This window comes from Nylanderia fulva, unplaced genomic scaffold (genome assembly GCF_048542155.1).
Source record: "Nylanderia fulva isolate GAGA-0341 unplaced genomic scaffold, ASM4854215v1 Scaffold30, whole genome shotgun sequence".
In the NCBI taxonomy this organism is placed as follows: Eukaryota; Metazoa; Arthropoda; class Insecta; order Hymenoptera; family Formicidae; genus Nylanderia; species Nylanderia fulva.
In genome coordinates, this window is record NW_028190369.1 from 2,456,831 (window position 1) to 2,476,329 (window position 19,499).

At 33.0% G+C, this 19,499-nt stretch overlaps 4 protein-coding genes across 6 annotated transcripts; 3 read left to right on the forward strand and 1 right to left on the reverse strand.

Annotated features, from left to right (window-relative positions):
* The first annotated feature begins 59 nt into the window (after nt 1-59).
* Nucleotides 60-6,840, forward strand: Nup214 (nuclear pore complex protein Nup214). Its single transcript, XM_029302469.2, has 5 exons — nt 60-279; nt 755-1,057; nt 1,165-5,350; nt 5,651-5,825; nt 5,950-6,840. The coding sequence occupies exons 1-5, from the start codon at nt 247-249 to the stop codon at nt 5,975-5,977; spliced, it is 4,725 nt and encodes a 1,574-aa protein (XP_029158302.2). The 5' UTR covers nt 60-246; the 3' UTR covers nt 5,978-6,840.
* Nucleotides 6,300-10,128, reverse strand: IntS4 (integrator complex subunit 4). The gene is made up of 7 exons (XM_029302470.1): nt 9,879-10,128; nt 9,364-9,782; nt 8,867-9,199; nt 8,514-8,778; nt 7,902-8,364; nt 7,300-7,789; nt 6,300-7,181 (listed from the first exon to the last, which is right to left on the reverse strand). The coding sequence occupies exons 1-7, from the start codon at nt 9,927-9,929 to the stop codon at nt 6,443-6,445; spliced, it is 2,760 nt and encodes a 919-aa protein (XP_029158303.1). The 5' UTR covers nt 9,930-10,128; the 3' UTR covers nt 6,300-6,442.
* A 205-nt stretch (nt 10,129-10,333) lies between these two features.
* On the forward strand, nt 10,334-15,927 carry lds (transcription termination factor lodestar). 2 transcript variants are annotated; one of them, XM_029302387.2, is made up of 12 exons: nt 10,334-10,663; nt 11,574-11,776; nt 11,841-12,068; nt 12,169-12,332; nt 12,501-13,017; nt 13,106-13,243; nt 13,411-13,628; nt 13,758-14,259; nt 14,395-14,723; nt 14,795-14,965; nt 15,059-15,258; nt 15,444-15,927. In XM_029302387.2, exons 1-12 carry the CDS (start codon nt 10,473-10,475, stop codon nt 15,586-15,588), a joined length of 3,006 nt encoding a protein of 1,001 aa, XP_029158220.1. In that variant the 5' UTR covers nt 10,334-10,472; the 3' UTR covers nt 15,589-15,927. The 2 variants fall into 2 exon arrangements, with proteins under 2 accessions (XP_029158220.1, XP_029158221.1); XM_029302388.2 differs by having other exon boundaries at nt 11,574-11,749; nt 15,444-15,926.
* Nucleotides 15,928-16,629: 702 nt separating this feature from the next.
* Myd88 (myeloid differentiation primary response protein MyD88) lies at nt 16,630-18,855 on the forward strand. 2 transcript variants are annotated; one of them, XM_085484625.1, is made up of 7 exons: nt 16,630-17,022; nt 17,113-17,309; nt 17,424-17,519; nt 17,624-17,751; nt 17,843-18,011; nt 18,118-18,280; nt 18,416-18,855. In XM_085484625.1, exons 1-7 carry the CDS (start codon nt 16,907-16,909, stop codon nt 18,825-18,827), a joined length of 1,281 nt encoding a protein of 426 aa, XP_085340751.1. In that variant the 5' UTR covers nt 16,630-16,906; the 3' UTR covers nt 18,828-18,855. The 2 variants fall into 2 exon arrangements, with proteins under 2 accessions (XP_085340751.1, XP_029158171.2); XM_029302338.2 differs by having other exon boundaries at nt 16,633-17,022; nt 18,413-18,855.
* The last annotated feature ends 644 nt before the right edge of the window (nt 18,856-19,499 follow it).

Below are 19,499 nucleotides of genomic sequence, written 5' to 3' on the forward strand. Positions count from 1 at the left end.
TGGTCAATCAAGATGGGACAAATTTTCAATGCACAGTGTGATACAGGTTTAATGCATTATTGTGAATGCGACCATTTTATATTTTCGCAATCTAAAATATTGCGCTGCTATCATGAAAATTGTGTTTTAGTGCTTGTTGGATCTGTTGAAGTTTGGTTAAAACGTGTATTCCGCATTGGATATACGTTGATCTCATTTATTGTCATTATTCGTTATTTATGAGAAAACATTGTCAAACATCTAGAAATGAAGACAGCTCCGGATCCAATATATGTGCAGGTATCATGCGTTACTTTATTATAACAGAAATCATATGTCTAGTAGATCGTAGTAAAACCGGCGCGAATGTATTAAATATTTTCATTTTGATTGAAAACTATATCACACACGCAATTACTTACAATCATCTATTTTATATTCTTTTAACTCGTTTTCTCTCACGAAATAAATTATTTTTTTGTTGATTGTATGAACATTTAATAGATATTTGTACAAATGACATAGTGACCTTTAAAGCGTCTAAATATTAGACTAAAATTAGATTATATAAGTATGTGTATATCAATTTATTGCTTAACAAAGTCTTTAAATGCGATAAATAATTTTTAAAAGGTTTATGTAATGTTTGTTTTCGATATATAAAAATCAAATAGCAAATTTTTGTTAAATACTATAAAGTAAATATATATATATATATGTATGTATGTAAGTGCAAATGGTTATCAACTCTTATTCATTATTGTTCTTATTTCAGGAATTTCTATTTAAACAATCAAATACATCCCAAATATTTGATTTAAAAACTCCTGCATATATTCCTACCGCATGTAATCTTCTTGTGGCTGACAAAAAACGAGGATTACTTTATGTTGGACATGATGATAAAATTACTGTCTTAAAACCAGCAGAGGAGAATAATGCAAAATGGAAGATAGAACTTCAATTACCAGGCGTTATATCAAAAATTGCAATTAATTGTGATTATAATTATATTGCTGTAGCAGTAGCACTGAAGCCTACAATATTTATATATGATGCCAATTCACTAGTTAGAAATGTATGCACGTATAATTTTTCAAGTCTTGAAAATTTTAAATTACTACTATGTTATAGATATTTTTAAATTGAATATGTTTCATTATTAATCAATATATTAATTTTCAGATTCTTAACTTGTTACTTGAAATAACATCATCCAACAATTTAGACAGTTATGTGATGGATATACGATGGAATCCTACTGTACCTACAATGCTTTGCACTGTCACTAGTAATTGTACTATTGGCAGTTTCCAAATAAAAGTAGATGAAGAAGCAAGAGAAAATTCTGTACCAAAAATATCTGTACTGTCAAAAATCTCGAACGAACCACAGGCTCTGTGTGCAGCCTGGAGTCCCAAAGGCAAACAAGTAGCAGTAGGTTGCAGAAATGGAGATATTGTACAACTGAAACCAGATACCTTGAAAGTTGCTAGAACTATCGCGGGTCCCTTGCCATCTATTGGAGAAGTGATTAGTATATTGTGGATTAGTAATTATCAATTCTGTGCTGCGTATCTGAACAGCGAACGACACACAAATGTTCTCATCATTGATGCACCAAAAGGAGAAGTAAACGCTACATTTACATGTTATGAAGATATCACATATGGTTTTCCTGACGCCGAGGGAGAAGGAAGTGTTCTTCGTTATTATTTTGAGCATGTGCCAGAATGGGGACTTATCATAGCGGGTAGTAGCACCAGTAGTGAGATAGCTGTGTTAGGAACTATAGATGGAGGCGCAAATTGGAATCAATGGCAATTGGTTGATAGTGGTAGGGCTCAATTGCCTTTGATGAGAACCACGGAAATTTATCCTATGGGTCTAGCTGTGGATAAATCTCCAACTAACAAATTACCATGGGGTACAGAGTCCACATTGCCACATCCAGTCCCCATTTTACATATTCTTGGAACATCTGGACAATTGTGTAGCTTTCACATGGTCAACTTGGCACCCAATTGTCCCGCCATCAATGTACGTCCTACGGAGATTATTACGGCACCAATTCCGTTGCAGCCTAGTACTTTGTCCACGGAAGTATCATTTACTATGAACTCTGCGGTGACCAGTACACCACGTCCGAAGCAACCGGAGATCGTGCCTGAACGATCAAAGACCGCTCCGATGACGAATATATTTGGCGATTCTCTGAAAGCAGCAGGATTCTTTCAACAACCTGTAGAGCAGCCGACAATACAACCGAAGTTACAAGAAGAAAAGACAGCGCCACTCGTGATCACAAAGCCCGTTGTATCCAAAGAAACAGTGCTAGAACCTACAAAAACAGAAACTAAATCAGTAGTAATAGATAAAGAAGCAAGCTCGCCGCAAGTGATAGAACAGAAAGCTTCTATAGATGACGGTATACGAATGCGAGCTTATTTGCAAGAGCAAGTATTGTTCGAGAAAGAATTACGAAATAGATTGGAATCGCAAGTATGGGAATGTGGCACGGACGAAGAAAAGAAACGACTCGGAGAGACATCCGCCGTCATAGAACAATTCTTGAGAGATTTGAAAGACACTACTAATAGTTTGTCCAGTGATATAGCATACTTAAAGGCTCTGTTACTTCAATCGTTTGCATGGGTCGAAGAAACTAAATCAAAGAATGCAGCTACTACCGACATTACTGGAAGAAATTGCAACGATAACAGTAAGATAGCAGAACTACAACGATGTTATTATTACACCCAGACGCAGCTCAATCAAGTTAGTAAAATTTTGGATCTGGAATGGTCGGATCATAAAGCACAGCAGAGGTCGAAGATGAAGATTCCTAGCTTGGAATACGTGTATCAGAATCTTCTGATTCATAACAAGATTATTATGAAAGAAAAAGAGAAGCTCGAGAAAATTTCGCGACGGTGGAAATCTCACAATCGCTCAGCGCAGTACACGACTGGTGATATATCCAGTCTCAATCGTTCGATGGTGAATTTACATTTGAATTCGCATGAAAAATCATCGACCGTACGAAAAACCGACGTTATTGACGTTCATTGTAAAACCATCGCCTCGAGAACTTTAAGTTTCACGCGTGAAAAGCAAATCAAGCTAAAGGCATTGCTCACCGACCTATCCTCCCCGAGAACTATCAAGCCGGAAAATCCGTCACCGATTCAAGATCGTTTAAAAGCCACACTGTCTTCCCTAGCGTCTCTCAGTCCTGCGGTCACTGAGGCTAAGACCAAGACCGAACCACCAATTGTTAAACAAAGTACCGTCGTCAAGCAGCAGACAGTGGTCGAAAAGCAGATTAAGCCACAGAATCCCCTTGCTTCGTTAAATAGTATCGTTGCGAGAATCGGTTCGTCTGATACGAACAATAGTATTGTTACTCAGAACAAAACAACTCAGCAGAAGCCGCTTCCTGCAACCGTTTCTTTTTCGCCCGCGATGTCTGTTAAACAAACGGATAAGAAGCCTATTCTAACAGCAGCTTCCATAACATCCCAGTCCAAACCGAAGCAGGATCTTAATGTTAACTTTCCGTCGTCTATCACGTTTGGAACGCCAGCGCTGAAAGCTCAAGATACCATTTTTCCAAAATCTCCTATTATAGATGCAACTATTAGAAGCAATAAAGAATCTACGATCAACGATAGCATCCCTAAAGTCGCGGAATCCGCTTTAGCCTCAACTGGAATATTGAAGGATGTGTTATCAACGGAATATCCGTTAGTGGAGGCTGCTCGTATTGGAATTACTCGTAATCTTCCATCGCTCTCCGTAGCACCAGCCGTGAAAACAGACGCTGCTGCTACATTCAGTTTCGCTAACGCAGTTCCATCTGTTACGAAGAATTCATCTTCTGGAATTGCGCTCGACACGGCGACTCTGTCCTTCGCTTATGCGAAACCACCCGTGGAACCATCCGCACCGGCGGTTCAAACACCACTGCAAACACCGATAGATTTTTCGATTCTGTCATTGACTCTTCAACCGACGAACTCGAACAACAACGTCGACGGAAAGATAAACACGATCGCGACTTCCCCGAGTTTTGCTGCGCTGGCTCCTGTTATAACAACACAGGCTCCCACGATGACTGCTGTTACACCTATTACAACTATCGGCGGACTTACTATCAGTATTGTAGATCCTAGCATCGCTCAACGTAAATCGATGGAGGTACCATCCATCAACCCGGTCACCATTGAGAAAATCACCACGTCAGAAGCGAAAGCACTTAATTTTGGATCCATAGCTACTCAGGTTCCTCCAACTTCATTATCTGCGACATCGATATTCGGCGGCCAAGCTCTCATAAAGAGTGCTCTTCCAGAAATGACGAGTACGACACTGCCTGCTACAACGACGAACTTTGGTGCAGTCGCTTTTCCGTCGATTACACCTACATTTGGAACGTCAACTCCGGCATCGACCGCATCGGTGTTCAGTGGATTCGCGTCGAACACGTCCGCCGGTATTACTATCGCTTCTTCATCGGCAACATCTGTCAGTAGCAGCACTCCGGCTCCTTTCCAGAGTTCCTTAAATAAGCCAACGTTTGGTGAAAGTACCGTCACCAGTATATCAGCCACGAGCTTTGGAATTAATCCCAATAGTACCTCTGCGGGTACAATTCCATTCGGCATTCCTACGGCGACGACATCGACGACGACGATGACAACGACGGTGGCGGCGACAGCAGCAGCAGTCTCGATCACGCCGGCTTTCGGTAAAAACAGCCCGATAGCATCTCCTGTGTCAAATGCACAATTCCCGAACGTTCAGATATCCTCGCCGTCTGCGATGAACGTCTTTGGGAAGCCAATAATCAATCCTGCGTCAACGCCGTTTGGTAATAGCCCGAGTTCTGTGTTCTCCAACGTGCCCGCTCCAACATCCTCCAATACTTCTATATTCGGAGGCAACAGTATGAACTCCATCTTCGGATCGGCACCGTTATCTCCCCCGAGTGGAAATATCTTTGGGGGTAATGCGTTCGGTACATCAGCATCTCCCTCGGGATCTGTATTCGACACCGGTACACCGAAATCCGGGATCATGTTCGGCGGAGCGACAAACACCTCTCCAACTATTTCTCCATTTGGTGGTGCGACGAGTAACGCGTCTCCGTTGATCGGTACTTCCGCGAACACGAATGTCTTCAGATCTACTATGCCTAACACGTCTCCAATACAGCAACCTGTACTTGGCGGTAATCAAGCCGCTTTCGGACAGGCTTCTACCTTCGGCACCAAACCAGTCTTTGGTTCATCGCCAATCTTCGGAGGGTCAAAGCCTGTTTTCGGAAGTAGTTTTGGTTCAGCTCCTACGTTTGAGTCTCCTGGGATAGGTATATATATATATATATATATACATACATACATACATACATACATACATATATATATAAAACTATAGTTTTTATATTATATTTTCAAAATATACGCGAATACGTAACATTTGACATTCCTATCTTCAAAGATTTTCATACGAGTAAAAAAGAGAGGAGAATCTTATTATTAATTGCATTAAATTTAACTAAAAAATGTGTATACAATATTCTTATGAAACAAAAATTAATTCTAAATGTTAGATAGTTAATTACATCGTTCCGCAAACCTAGCATAATAAAACATAATTTTCTAAATAGGATTTGGAAGTGCATCCGTTATGCAAGGTGGTTCTACAATGGAAAACATGCCAAAAGTATTCGGAGAAGTATCAGGCAGTAGTACATTTGAATCTTTGGCCAATCAATCGGGTGGTCTCAGTTTTGGTAGCTTAGCCCAAAAGAATCCAGAACCAGAGAAACCTACATTCACTGCGTATGTAGGATTTATATTAATATTAATGAATTTTAAATTATTAATCGATTTTAAATCGGTCACACAATATTGATAATGGAAGAAAAAACATGTAAAAATACAAATAATAATTATTTTGTTTCAGCGGCAGCTCGTTCTCTAGTTGGAGGTGAATAAAGTACGGTTGCGCGGCTAATTTATTTTTAAAATTATTATATATCATTCACACTGAATAGAAGCCAAGAATGATGTAATTACGAATTGTATGCGTATTGTTTTATATTCAGAAAGATACTTTTTATGATAAAAAAAAAAAAAAAAAAAAAAATATGTTCTATATTATATACCTTGTACTGTTGTAATAAATGAGAACAAAATTAGATTTTATAATAAAATATTCAAATCGAGAAATTAATTCAATATTATAATTCGAGCATAGACGAATGAATGCTACTTGATTGTTTGTATTAAGCGAGAGGTAATGACAAAATACAATTATTATCTTATACTTTTTATTGCTATTTCTCACTCAAGTGAAAAATAGAATAAAATATTAAATTTGAATCTATAAAGACATGTACAAAATAAACTATTGAAAAGAGAAGTATACAGATGATTATTGTAATAATAATGTATAATCATATGCCTCTTTTAATGGCTTTCGGTGCAATTGATACCTTAGTGGGTTTACATAGATCAATTATGCATGGGTCATCTAAAGGCGGATGTGTACAAATCGATGACGATGGCACCAATAATGCAAGAGAAATCTCTACATTACAAGGCTCCATCCAAACTTGATGCGATAGAAGAACCGTCGTTCTCAATCTATAATCTTTCTGATCGGAATGCTGCATACGCAAGTCCGACTGTCGCGGTAATAATAATTGCACTTGTTGATCCGGATGCCTCAGCTTTATTCGTAGTGTAGCTGGATCGCGTAGGTTCAATATCTTGGCGTTCAGAGGGATTCCTAATAAAAGACCGCCCGTGAACTTTAACGCAGCGTCGGCGTCGCCCCTTGGTTCCTCGATATGCGCTCGACAAAAACGTGTTGTTGCCGATGGCCTTGGCAATCGTTCATCTCCTTGCGCCATCGGCGTCAAGAGCAACGGTAGCAGGAGCCGAGTCAAGGAACCTGGCTTTACATCCGCTAGACTAGGTATTTGTAATACCAGAGCTTTGGAAAATGGCGGTAGTCTCGATGTATCTTGAGGCAAAGCGTCGGCTTCCGATAGAAAATGACGAGCCAGTGGTAACGCGCTACCGGTCGCACTCTTGGTCACTCTGACCAATTCTATAGATAGTACTTTCAACCACATATCATTGGCCAATATCATTTCAGTTTCACCTAATCCACTAAACAAGCGTTGTAATCTAAAAAATAAAATGCGAAAATGACACATTTATAAGCATAACGTTACTTATTATATGAAAATTCTTTATACAGTGTAACAAAACGACTTTCGATGAATGTGTGTTGAAAAACACGTACTTTTGCGCGTGTTGAAGAAGAACGGAAATGTTGTTGCTAGTATTTGGTATTGGACTGGCCGAGACAGACGTCCCCGATAAGATGGAAAATTCTTTGAGAACGGACTTCAGCAACAGCAGACATCGAATATATAGAGCGGTGAAACGCGCTGCACCTTCCATGTGATGATCCATCTCTGCTAAACGATCAAGGTCAATCGCCGCGGCTTCCAAAAGCTGTGTGTGAACTTTGCCTCCTGGTCTGGCATTCTCAATTCCAGCTACCATCTTCTCCAAAAACTCTCGGCCACGTTTATCCTTATTCTCTTCGTTATCCATATCTTCCATCTTAATTCCTGAGCCGCTCGTAAGTGCTGGTCGTAATCGTGGAACTAGATGCGGCATAGTATCGCGCAAATAGTGATAATGCTTGGAGGCATGTTCCGTAAATAAAGCGTGCATACTTGGACAATGTAACGCGGCGTTGAATATTAAAACGAGCACACTTGCATCTGTTATAATAAAATTAAGGATGCATATTGAATGCAATTTTAAAACCTAGAACGAAATTATGAATGCCGTCCTAAGACGATATTTACGCAATGAAAATATAAAAAAGGATACAGGACGGTTCGTCTACATCCGGTTCGGGTGTGTCGAAGAAAGGATGTCGGCCGAGAAGTTGCGGTACTAGAGGCAACGTTAAGTACGGATGTGACGCGCCTAATGCCGCCAGACAACTCCTGATGCTTTCTCTATCCTGAGGGTAACGAGTCAGATTGTCCAGCAAACGATTAACGCACATGTAAAGACAATTTGTGGTGGCTAGATGACTAGCAGCCAGCATAGCGTGCAGACCTTCTCTCACTTCCCCTGAGAAATCTTCCAACGCGCCTAAAATTGTTTCCAATTGATCTTCCCGAAGAGTCACGCTTGATGACATTTTTTTCAAAGATTCGATAGCTCTTAATCTAACGTCCTGAATTTCATCATTGAACATGTCCACCATAAAGTCCAATGAAATTCTAGCTATACTCGGCTGTTCTAATGAAAGCATGCAGAGCGCTTCAACCGCTGCAGTTCTTACCTAAAATATAGTTTAGTTGCAAAAAATAATCAATATAGAAAGCAATCATTAAATAACCGCAATAAAATTGAATTGAAAAATGAATTCTCGATTATAATATTATTTAAATATATCAGTAAAAAGTTTATATTTATGGATGGTAAAATTACTTCTAAAAATTCATCTTCTAAACCATGAATAAATGCCCCACAAGATCCACTTTTCTCTTCAACTTCGGGTCTGTCTGCATCAGCTATTTTTTGTTTTTTATCCAATGCTTGTTCTATATAACGACAAGATACATTTTTCATGGTTCCTAAAAGAGACATTGCTGAAGCTCTCACACGAGGCGATAAATCACCCATGAGACTGCAAATTTGTGAAAAAGCACAATCCACCATACGTATATCTTCTCCATCAAATCCAACAACAATACTGTAAGAGTAAATTTACATATGTAAAATAGATTTATATATCAAAAAAATTACTTTTTAAATATATTTATATCTCTAATGTTACTGACTTTTCTGGATATTCTCTGCCCAAAAGCCAGATAAGTTTCAAGACAACTCGGCGTACAATTTCATAATCATCTCGAAGAGCTGCACACGCTTCCCTAAAGAAACTTGCTGGAAGTCTGCAACCTCTATGAGAGTGCAGTTCTGCCATGGTTTCAAAAGCTTGAGCACGCACTCTTGGATCTTGAGAACGAGCATAATTGCCAATTAATGTTAAAGTATCATCAGCAGCTGTTTGATTTGCTGTTAGATAACGTCCAATGATGGAAAGACATCGTGTTTGAACACCATGCCATGTATCAGGCAGATGCTCTTGTGCAATTTTTAATACAAGTGTCCTGAAAAAAACAAAAACATAAAATGCTCTGATTAACTTATCATTAATATAAACAAATATTGTTTTTGAGATTAATTCTAATTGTATATATGTAATAATTGCTTCTTGTAAAAAAAGTGAAAAAAACAAATGAAAGAGATATAAATGAGATAAGGAATTATATACCTTTGATAATCACCCAATTTTAATAATGTTGCTAACCCCTGACTCTTTACTCTATGGGATTCCTCATTTCTTAAAAGTTCAGCCGTTTCATTTACAATTTTTGCCTTTTCCACTGTATCTGGTGTTACTTCTCCCAATTCAGCAAATACCCATAAAATTTTAGCTCGAACTGCAGCTTCGCTCTCAACAACAAATCTTTCTGTCAATTTCTTTACAGCTATAGGAACATCCTCCGGTGCTATGTATGCTATAGAATCCGAGATACGAACAAGTAATTGTAATGCATCATTTCCACTCTTACATTTCTCAAGACATTCTATATAGGCTAATGCTGAACTGCCTTCGGAACCGTTTTTTGCACCAGTTGTTGACAATAACCTTAGTGTTTTTAATCGTTTAGTTGGCGGTTCATTTATAACCTGCAGTTAAAAATTTTATGATTAATAACAAAATCATAATTTACTTATATTTTATAAAGAAAAAACCCAGTATGCGATATATAATATTCTAATTACCTGACTTTGAGTAAATTCAGCTAACACTCGTTTCTTCATTAGGGCTGCCATTATTTACAAATACCTATTCCATTATAAATGTAATTTTTCTGGAATCAATTTAATTCTCAAAAATATTATTTAACCTTTTTTCATGCGATAATAATTTATTACAGATTATTACAGACACATCTGTCATCTACTCATGTATTGCTTACTGCTGTATACTATTTAGACTTTTAGACATATGACTGATAGTCACTGACTATACATAGATTATAAACTTCTATATATATGAAAAATTGGACTGAGAACATGTGAAAACATAGATTGAGAACTTACATGATTCTTCTCGATTGACCAATCAGGACGAAGTGGACAAAAATTTCTTTGCTCCGATTGGTCAATTGAACTATATGTCAAATAATACCAACTGTCATTTACTCATCTTGAGTATAAATTATGGTTGGTAGCAGATTTAAAATGCATGTGTCTCACGTGCGGACCGGTAACGTGTCTGTACAATTCGTCGCAAAACAAGAAACGAACAGAAGTCGACAATACGACAAGACGATTGAACGCATACAAGGTATTCGAGTCGCAAAACAGTGAACAATGGAGAATAGCTTTACGGAATGGCGAAATTCTTCGAGATACCGATTAGACGGCGATTCTATTATAATTTCTGATACCGACGAGGAGGACTTTGTCGAGAATTCTGATACACTCGACAAACGTGCCTTTGTCATTGATGAAAGTTATGAGGAAGATGTCGATGTTTCGGAATACTCGACGCCGCCGAAAACGTGAGTATTCCATTATTGTTTTGACATCTCTGATGATGTAGTTACGCGAGAATAGTCTCATATTGACAAAGGAATTGTGACACTATCCAGTATAGAATATATTTTCTTATGCAAAAGTGATGTTGAAAAAACAAATTTACAATTAGAATTATATGATATTTATTTTATAATTTTATTATTATATATATTGTATAATTTCTCAATTCTCTGACGAAATATTCTATATTTGATTTCTGGACACAGCAAATCAGTAATATAATCGATATATAGAATAATTAAATAGATATATATAGAATTATTTTTTGTAAAGATTTTCGTTTTTGAATTGAAAATCCATCAAGGACGCTTTATCCGTTGCCATATTTTTATAGACTAATAAATATATACAAGAACTATAAAAATTGATAAAAAAATCTTAGAATATTTTGCAAAATATTTAGAAATCTGGAATGGCAAGAATATAAATATTATTTAAAGAATTTTTAAAGATTTCTCGAATAAATATTTAAATGTTAAAAAAAATTCTATATATAAAAAAATGTATTCTTTTTCGACTTATTTAGCACAAGGAGATATTAAAGTGTGTATGCATATTTATATTATTTTATTTATTTTTAGAATTATCTTTAGAATTATTTTTGCTAGATACAAATTTCTATATTTTTTTATTTTATTTAATAATTGATTTATTATATTCGCTGTGATAGACTCAATGTCGAATTTTTCATAATGTTTACTTGGGAGAGAGAGAATTCTCAAATAATACATTCTCTTAATATCTATATTCTCTCTATTTTTTTATTATATACATATATTGAATTATGTGTAATAAATATAATTACATGTTAATTTTTCTATTAAACAAATATTAATGAATATGAATATGAACATTTTTTTTGGAAATATACAGACATAAATTTACTGATGATGATGATGATGAAGAAGAAGAAGAAGAAGAAAAAAATACACCAGTTGTTCGCTTGATTAAACGCATAGTTCAGGGAAAGAACACAATAACAGATTCTGAGTCAGACAGTAATAAGAGTCAAGAACAAGAATATCATACATTTAATGATTCTGATATAGGTAGAGATGTTGCAGATACAGATCATGGTATTTTATTTTAGTTTGTTTATTACTAATATCACAGAATTTTAACTCATATATCATTTTACAGATTCTTTACCTTCCTATTCACCAATTGTACACAGTAATAGGAAAAGGAAGGACATTAGTCATGATAACACTAGAGAAGACATAAAGGGATTAAAACTTAATTCTTCTAACGAATCACTTACTGACAACAATAATTCAGTTAAACAAGATAATATTGATCATGAAATATCAGATCGTAAAATGCAGGAAATTGAAACCTCTCATGATGTAACTGTTGAACTTGGTTCAGGTATTTTTATTTATAAAATATCAAATATGTATTATTAATTTTTTATTGATGAATAATTATTTCATATAAAAAAATATGAAAATACTATCTACATTTGTAGATTCCAGTTCTGGAAGAGCGACACCAAACAGTGAATCTGAACTAGCAGTATCTTATGCAAAAAAAGAAATTGGTGTTGGAAATATAGATCCATTAGTAGCACAAAAAAGAGCAATTATGGCTTGTAAATTGGAACAACTTAATACTCAATTAAGTAATTTAAAAGTAAATATTTCTATTTAAATGATACTAATTCTACTTAAAGTTAATGTAAAATTTTAGAAACAAAAAGAAACCATTACTTTTATATATAATAATTGCGTAATTAAATTAATAAAATAAATATAAATTGTGCATATCAAAAATTTTTTTAATATAAAAAATCTTTTTCAGTCATTGTTCACTGAAGGAAACATTGAAGTATTACCTGACAGAGGACAGAAAGTGTATGAAAGTATACGTGAAAAAGAAACAGAAATTGAAAAGTTGATAGCCGAAATGGAAAGAACACCTTTGGTGCAAAGCTTTAATAAGGAAGACAATAAAGTATCAAAAGATACCTTATCCCATTTGATAAAAAAAGAGCCATTGTTTGTCAAAGATGAATCATACTTGGATCATTCGGATTCAAATTCGGATTCATATTTGGATATTAATAATTTGATGAAACCATCTACATCTCCTGAATTAAGGGAATTGGGCAAGAAGGCACAAGCGACAAGAGATAGAGAGCTCGCTCTAACGGTTGAACGATTACATGATTTGCATGGATCACTTGCAGCTCGTCCGGCAGAAAATGAAAGAGCAGAAGACCCAAGAGGATTAAAAATACAGTTAATGGCACATCAGAAGCACGCCCTTAAATGGCTTATGTGGAGGGAAAAACAAAAGCCGGCTGGTGGCGTTTTAGGTAAATATCTTACAAAGTGAGCGATTTTATATTAAATACGATATATTGTAAATTTGATAATTTTTCTGTACTTTATTTTTTATTACAGCTGACGATATGGGTTTAGGTAAGACACTGACTATGATATCTTTGATTATGAGTACTATTGACCAAAAAGATTCAACAGATGAAAGTGATGACAACAAAGATAGCGAAGATGAGTGGAGTAACAATCATAAACCTTTATGTATGTGAAAATTTATTTATTTTCAATGTGGCAGAAATCTATATTTTTTAAATATTTGTTGTCTTTGTGAAATTATTTAAGTTAATGACAAATTTTTTATATATTTTGTATATAATTATATTTTATATATAATTTATTGATATAAAATTGTATCTGATTATTTGCAGATCATAAAGGTGGTAGTCTAGTAGTATGTCCTGCATCTTTATTGGCACAATGGGATAATGAAGTGCGAAACAGATGCAAACGCGGTATGTTGTCCGTCGAGATATATCATGGCAGCAATCGAGAGAGCGTTCCTAAACGCCTGTCGAAAAATGATATAGTTATTACAACGTATAATATATTATCTCGAGAACATAAAACAGGATCTACATTATTTAAGGTATATTGGTGTTTAAACGTATCATTTAATTAATAAATTGATAAAAACATCAATCTTAAATTTTATTAATATGAATAGAAGAGATTTATTCAGAAATTTATATAATCGTAATTAAAAATTTTTTTACAGATTAATTGGAGAAGGGTGATACTCGATGAAGCTCATATAGTAAGAAATCATAAGAGTCAAGCGTCTTTAGCTGTCTGTGGACTTAAGGCAAAGAATCGATGGGCTCTCACTGGTACACCTATACAAAATAAAGCATTGGATTTATATTCTATTTTGAAGTTTCTTAGGTGCTCGCCATTTGATGATTTACGCGTTTGGAAGCGGTGGGTAGATAACAAGAATGCTGCAGGCCATCAAAGATTGGCGACAGTCATGAAGTCCTTGATGTTACGAAGAACTAAGGAAGAATTAATAACAAAAGGCGATTTGGAGACTTTACCCGACAAATCTATCGAGGAAGTGACGGTCAAACTCGATCCGCAGGAACAACTAGTATACGAGAAAATTTTAGCTTACTCTCGTACTCTGTTTGCACAGTTCTTAGCTCAAAGAGCAGAGAAGGATCATATGTATGATTTGTATGCTGGAAAATATGATGCCCCTGCCTATCTTTCAAATCCAAGTAAGTTAAATATTGAATTTGAGATAAGAATACTATACTTATGTGTATAGTCACTAAAATAAAATATAAATAAAAATATACTGATACATTTTTATGCATAGAATCATTATCTATTTTTTATTTTTCTATTTTAAGACAAAGACACGCAATTCACGAAGGCTCAGAACAAATTATTAAAAATGCATGCCGATGTAAAAACGCACGAAATCTTGATGCTTTTACTACGATTACGGCAATTATGTTGTCATCCGGCATTGATCCATGCGATGTTGGATCAGGATGACGTGAAGCAAAGTGGAATAATGGATGAGAATGTTGATCCCGATTTATTGTCACGAGTCAGTAACATATCGCTTAATGGAATTGATAATATGGAAGAGGAAAACGATGTTGATGAAAAAATAGTTGGAAACCTACTTACTGCTGAAAATCCAGTATTTGATAATGATCGCATTAGTTCTAAAGTGAGTAACAATTATATAATTTGCAAAAAATTTCATAAATTTGCAAGCGATTAATATGATATGTAATTCAGATGAGGATCTTGCTTAATATGGTTAAAGAAATTTTACAAAAGGATGAGGATAAACTCATTATCGTTTCACAATGGGCCACTCTATTAGACATTATAGCATCGCACTTGTCTTCAATAAAAGGCGCCACATTTAGCAAATTTACCGGAAGTGTCGCTATCAAAGACCGCCAAGTATGCCGATGATATATTTGCTATTGTTTAAACATGTAATTTTTGTATTCAATTTAAAAAACTGGATATATTTATAAGCCTTTTTTGTTTTAGGGTGTAGTGGATTCTTTTAATAGTAAAAATTCCGGCCCAAGAATCTTGTTGCTTTCACTTACTGCTGGTGGAGTAGGATTAAATTTGGTAGGCGGCAATCATTTATTATTATTTGACATTCATTGGAATCCACAATTGGAGACACAGGCGCAAGATAGGATTTATCGCTTTGGTCAAACAAAAAATGTCTACATCTACAAGTTAGTATTGTCATCATTAATTTAATTTAAAGTCACTAGTAATCATTATTCATTAATTTGATGTCATTAATAATCATTAATTTAATTTAAAGTTATTAATAATCATTAATTTAATGTCATTAATAATCATTAGTTTAATTTCTATATGGACCTTCTGTTTTATTATTGCGTAATTTTCTTTTTAGATTTATTTGTACTGATACAATAGAGGAACGCATAAAAGCCTTGCAAGAGCGAAAGCTCGAGATAGCACATAATGTATTGAGTGGCGACAATAATGCTGGGATGAAGCTTACTCTCAATGATCTTAAGTCACTGTTTGGTTTTTAATTTATTTTATTTTGTGATATATATTAATAGAGAAAGCACATACACAAACATAACACTATGATAGTTACGTATAAAAAAACTTATTTAAATTTTGAGCATATAAAATATTTTTATGGTGTATAATTTGTAGCTCTCGTACACGTTGATGTATATTTATTTTATTAATTTTTCATAATAGTAGACTACGAATACTAATACTCTATGGACAATGTTTTATCTTTTTTATTGTTGATAATTTAATTATTTTAATTATTGATTTCAATTATTTTAATTATTGATTAATTTTAATTATTGATATAAGAGCTAATAACTAACAATTACTTTACAGTTACATTGAACCATAGATAGAACTAGTATTTTTTTAGTATTATAAGTGTATTGTTATTTTCAAATTTAAATTGTTATTTTAAAAGTTTTACTAATAAGAATATATTTAATAGATAAGTATAATTAATAAATTAAGCATAATAACGGGGTATGTTTTATTTTATTTTATTTTATAAGTTATTTTACACGGGATATGGGAAAACAACTTTATAATCTTTTGTTCTTTATTAATTACATTTGATTTTTTATTGATTTTTAATAATTGGTATTATTTTATTGATATTTTTAATAATTATTACATTTGATCTTAGCATTTTGTCATAATTGTGCTATCTGCTGTATAAAATAATTTTTTAATTCTATGATAACTATATATAAAAGATGTGAAATGTATAATATAGTATATAAGAAATGTAAAATACCATATTTATGATAAAATTTTGACCATGTCTAATTGAAGAGGATATTTTTTTCGAAGTTCAGTATATAATTACATCAGACATGTGTATCACATCAGGGGGTCGATTGTGTAACTTTTTCTAAAGTGAAAACGTGAAAAGTGAAAAATTTCCACCAATCACGCATTGATTTTAAAATAAAATCGATGTGTGATTGGAAGAAATTTTTCACTTTTTACATTTTTACTTTAGAAAAAATTACACAATCGACCACCTGATATCCAATAAGAAGGTTTATATTTTAGGGATAAAAATGTTACGAGTTCCTAGGAAACTCATTTTCTTATTGGATATTGTAGACATTGGCAATATGCATTCTTTACTAGAGAACGAATTGGTGAACAGCGTGAACAGTCATAGCAAACGCGATATATCATACACAATTCTATGGACATGTGACAGAATTTTATATGTACATGTACGTATATCCAACAATTGTCACACAGTTAAAATAATATAAAAGGCAAGAGGTATTGTATCTTAACGCGCGAACGGATATTTATTACATAAAAAAAGAAAGACATTTAATCAAAATGACAATTGATCTGTCAACTGTGCCACTTGTTGGAATCACTGTTGTGAGTAAACAAATAATTGCAGCTATGTTAAATCCTATGAAAGTTTTACCAAGTGATAGTGGTTTACCAAGGTAAATCTTATATGTTTTTCTAAGAAATTTAACATGCTTTTTGCATTTATATATAGTGACTAATTATTATTTGTAATCAAATTATATTAGAGATTGGCGAGGTCTTGCACATTTATTGGACCTCAATGGAGAAATAATGTCACTACTTGTATCACATTCTGATCCAACAACATATATGTTAATAATGTTGGAGAAAAATAAAAAGAATATTACCATAAAAATTTTTCAAACAATGATGGAACAAATAGACAGATGGGACATTATTGATGACACCGAAGCAATATTTGGTATGTGTTACTAAAAAAAATAACATATGCTCTGTTATTTATAACAATTTAGTAAAAGTATATATAAAATCTATTATAATTATCAATTGAAGATTTTTTTTATTTTTTTTTTAGAAAGCGATGCTGGAAAATATTTGGAACAACAACAAAGAGCTCAAGAATCAGCAAATTTGATAGACAAATGTGTTGATCAAGAAGTACTTACATTAGGTAGGTAGGAGAATAAGCAATTAATAATCTTTTGCATAACTTATATATTTGTGATATATATGTAATGATACAATAATTACACAACAAATATTTGTTTCTTGTAGGTGATGTTCATAGGTTAGGCCAAGGTTTAGAAACTCAATATTATGATGCTTTCCTTTTGTATGCAGATGAAGATGTTGGTTTTGCAAATGAAATGGTACAAAAACTTGAAACGGAACATAAGTTGAAGGTATAGTTTCAGATAATTGAAACATATACTATATACTTTTTACAAAAATATTCAATTAAATTTAAATTATTGTTTTTTTTTCTATTGAAAGCTTTGTTTGAAAGATCGAGATCTGGTTGGTGGTATAGCATTTGAGCACGAAGCAGTAATGAAATTAATCTCGGAACGATGTAACAGATTACTTGTTGTAGTATCTCCTAGCTTTTTAGAAAGCTCAGCAAACAAATTCTTCTTAAATTATGCTCAAGCTTTAAGTATCGGTATGTTTTCTCAATATATTTATTTTATATCTTTTTTGAGATACATATGTGATTTAGTAAAATCACAATTCTCTTGAAATAGTATTTTAAGAATTTGTTTCCACAGAAAAGCGACAGAGAAAGATCATACCATGTATATATGAAAGTTGTGAATTACCATTACAATTGAGATATATATCTACTTTGGATTATAATCGTAGAGGATTATATGACTTTTGGGCCAAATTACGTGATTCTATACAGGCTTCAAAATCTTCTATAAATACAAAGTAATGTCACTTGTTCAATATGATATAGCAAAAGATACATACATTTGATATATATATAATTTTTTTAAAAGCTATTAGCGTTTTTAGTTAAAAGCTATTAGAATATCAATTAAATAACTCTTACTTTTGCAGCAGTATATCACAAATACGAAATAATATAACAAAAGAAGGTACAGAAGCAAAGAAAAATATTTTATCTGATAAACATGAAGATATACCTCAAAATAATCAAAAATTAAGTGAAGAAACATTGAAATATGTACAACAGAAGAATGAAAACTACACTGTCGCAAAAATAAATAATGCAGAAGCTTTAAATGTTGGAAGTAAAAAGAATAAGAAGTTGTTGCGATGGGAAAAAATTACAGCAAATTGGAAAACAAAAACTAAACAAAGTGGTCAGTTGATTACAGAGACAACAATTCAAAATCTGCCATTAGTAGATAATTTAGATAGTTTAGTCTTGTCAAATACTGATATATGTGAGAACAAGAAAAAAAACTTATTTAGTAAGTTAACAAAAAAGAAGATTGGTATAAAAGTTTAACAAAAAATTTATCAAAAAGTTGCATAAAAATTCTATTTTATATATCTATATATATATATATATATATATATATATATATATATAAAAGAAAAGAAAAGAGCTTTAGACATTTATAATAAATTTAAAAATATGTTTACGTTAAATTAAGTTCAACATGACAATTGTATATTTTGTTAAAAATTAACGTAAACTAATTTGAAAATAGTAAATTTAATTCATTATTGATAATTGATATAAATACATTGTATGGTTATTAATTTGAGAGATACATTTTATATTATTGAATTTATCTGAAAAATTAATTTTATGATATAAAAAATATAGGAACATTTTTATACATATAAATAGATATATAACATAAGTATATAAAATATATAATTAACATGAGATTTGTATGTAGTTATAAGATATATATATATATTAAGTATATAAATCTACTTATTTACAAAAAATTTATTTTTTAAAAAACTAACCATACACATTTCATAATTATAATATAATTAATAATGTATTTTGATATTTGTCTTGATACATGTGAATTTCCAAGCAGTAGTTTCAATGCATAATCATATTTTATTCCGATATTGATAATCGAAATTTCCCAGTTAAATCTCCATTTATAATCTCTGATACTCGTATGATATATTTTATTTGCTTCCAGATAGAGTTATC

What these genes read in the sequence shown, in the direction of transcription:
- Nup214 (XM_029302469.2), top strand. Translation starts at nt 247, where the DNA reads ATGAAGACAGCTCCGGATCCAATATATGTGCAG. An exon ending in CCAATTCACTAGTTAGAAAT is followed by an intron (nt 1,058 to 1,164) that starts GTATGCACGTAT and finishes ATTAATTTTCAG; the next exon opens with ATTCTTAACTTGTTACTTGA. An exon ending in GAGAAACCTACATTCACTGC is followed by an intron (nt 5,826 to 5,949) that starts GTATGTAGGATT and finishes ATTTTGTTTCAG; the next exon opens with CGGCAGCTCGTTCTCTAGTT.
- IntS4 (XM_029302470.1), bottom strand. Translation starts at nt 9,929, where the DNA reads ATGGCAGCCCTAATGAAGAAACGAGTGTTAGCTGAATTTACTCAAAGT. An exon ending in CTGAATTTACTCAAAGTCAG is followed by an intron (nt 9,783 to 9,878) that starts GTAATTAGAATA and finishes TTTTAACTGCAG; the next exon opens with GTTATAAATGAACCGCCAAC. An exon ending in GGATGTAGACGAACCGTCCT is followed by an intron (nt 7,790 to 7,901) that starts GTATCCTTTTTT and finishes TTATTATAACAG; the next exon opens with ATGCAAGTGTGCTCGTTTTA.
- lds (XM_029302387.2), top strand. Translation starts at nt 10,473, where the DNA reads ATGGAGAATAGCTTTACGGAATGGCGAAATTCTTCGAGATACCGATTA. An exon ending in TACTCGACGCCGCCGAAAAC is followed by an intron (nt 10,664 to 11,573) that starts GTGAGTATTCCA and finishes GGAAATATACAG; the next exon opens with ACATAAATTTACTGATGATG. An exon ending in TGCCTATCTTTCAAATCCAA is followed by an intron (nt 14,260 to 14,394) that starts GTAAGTTAAATA and finishes TTCTATTTTAAG; the next exon opens with ACAAAGACACGCAATTCACG.
- Myd88 (XM_029302338.2), top strand. Translation starts at nt 16,907, where the DNA reads ATGACAATTGATCTGTCAACTGTGCCACTTGTTGGAATCACTGTTGTG. An exon ending in TGACACCGAAGCAATATTTG is followed by an intron (nt 17,310 to 17,423) that starts GTATGTGTTACT and finishes TTTTTTTTTTAG; the next exon opens with AAAGCGATGCTGGAAAATAT. An exon ending in AAATCTTCTATAAATACAAA is followed by an intron (nt 18,281 to 18,412) that starts GTAATGTCACTT and finishes TTACTTTTGCAG; the next exon opens with CAGTATATCACAAATACGAA.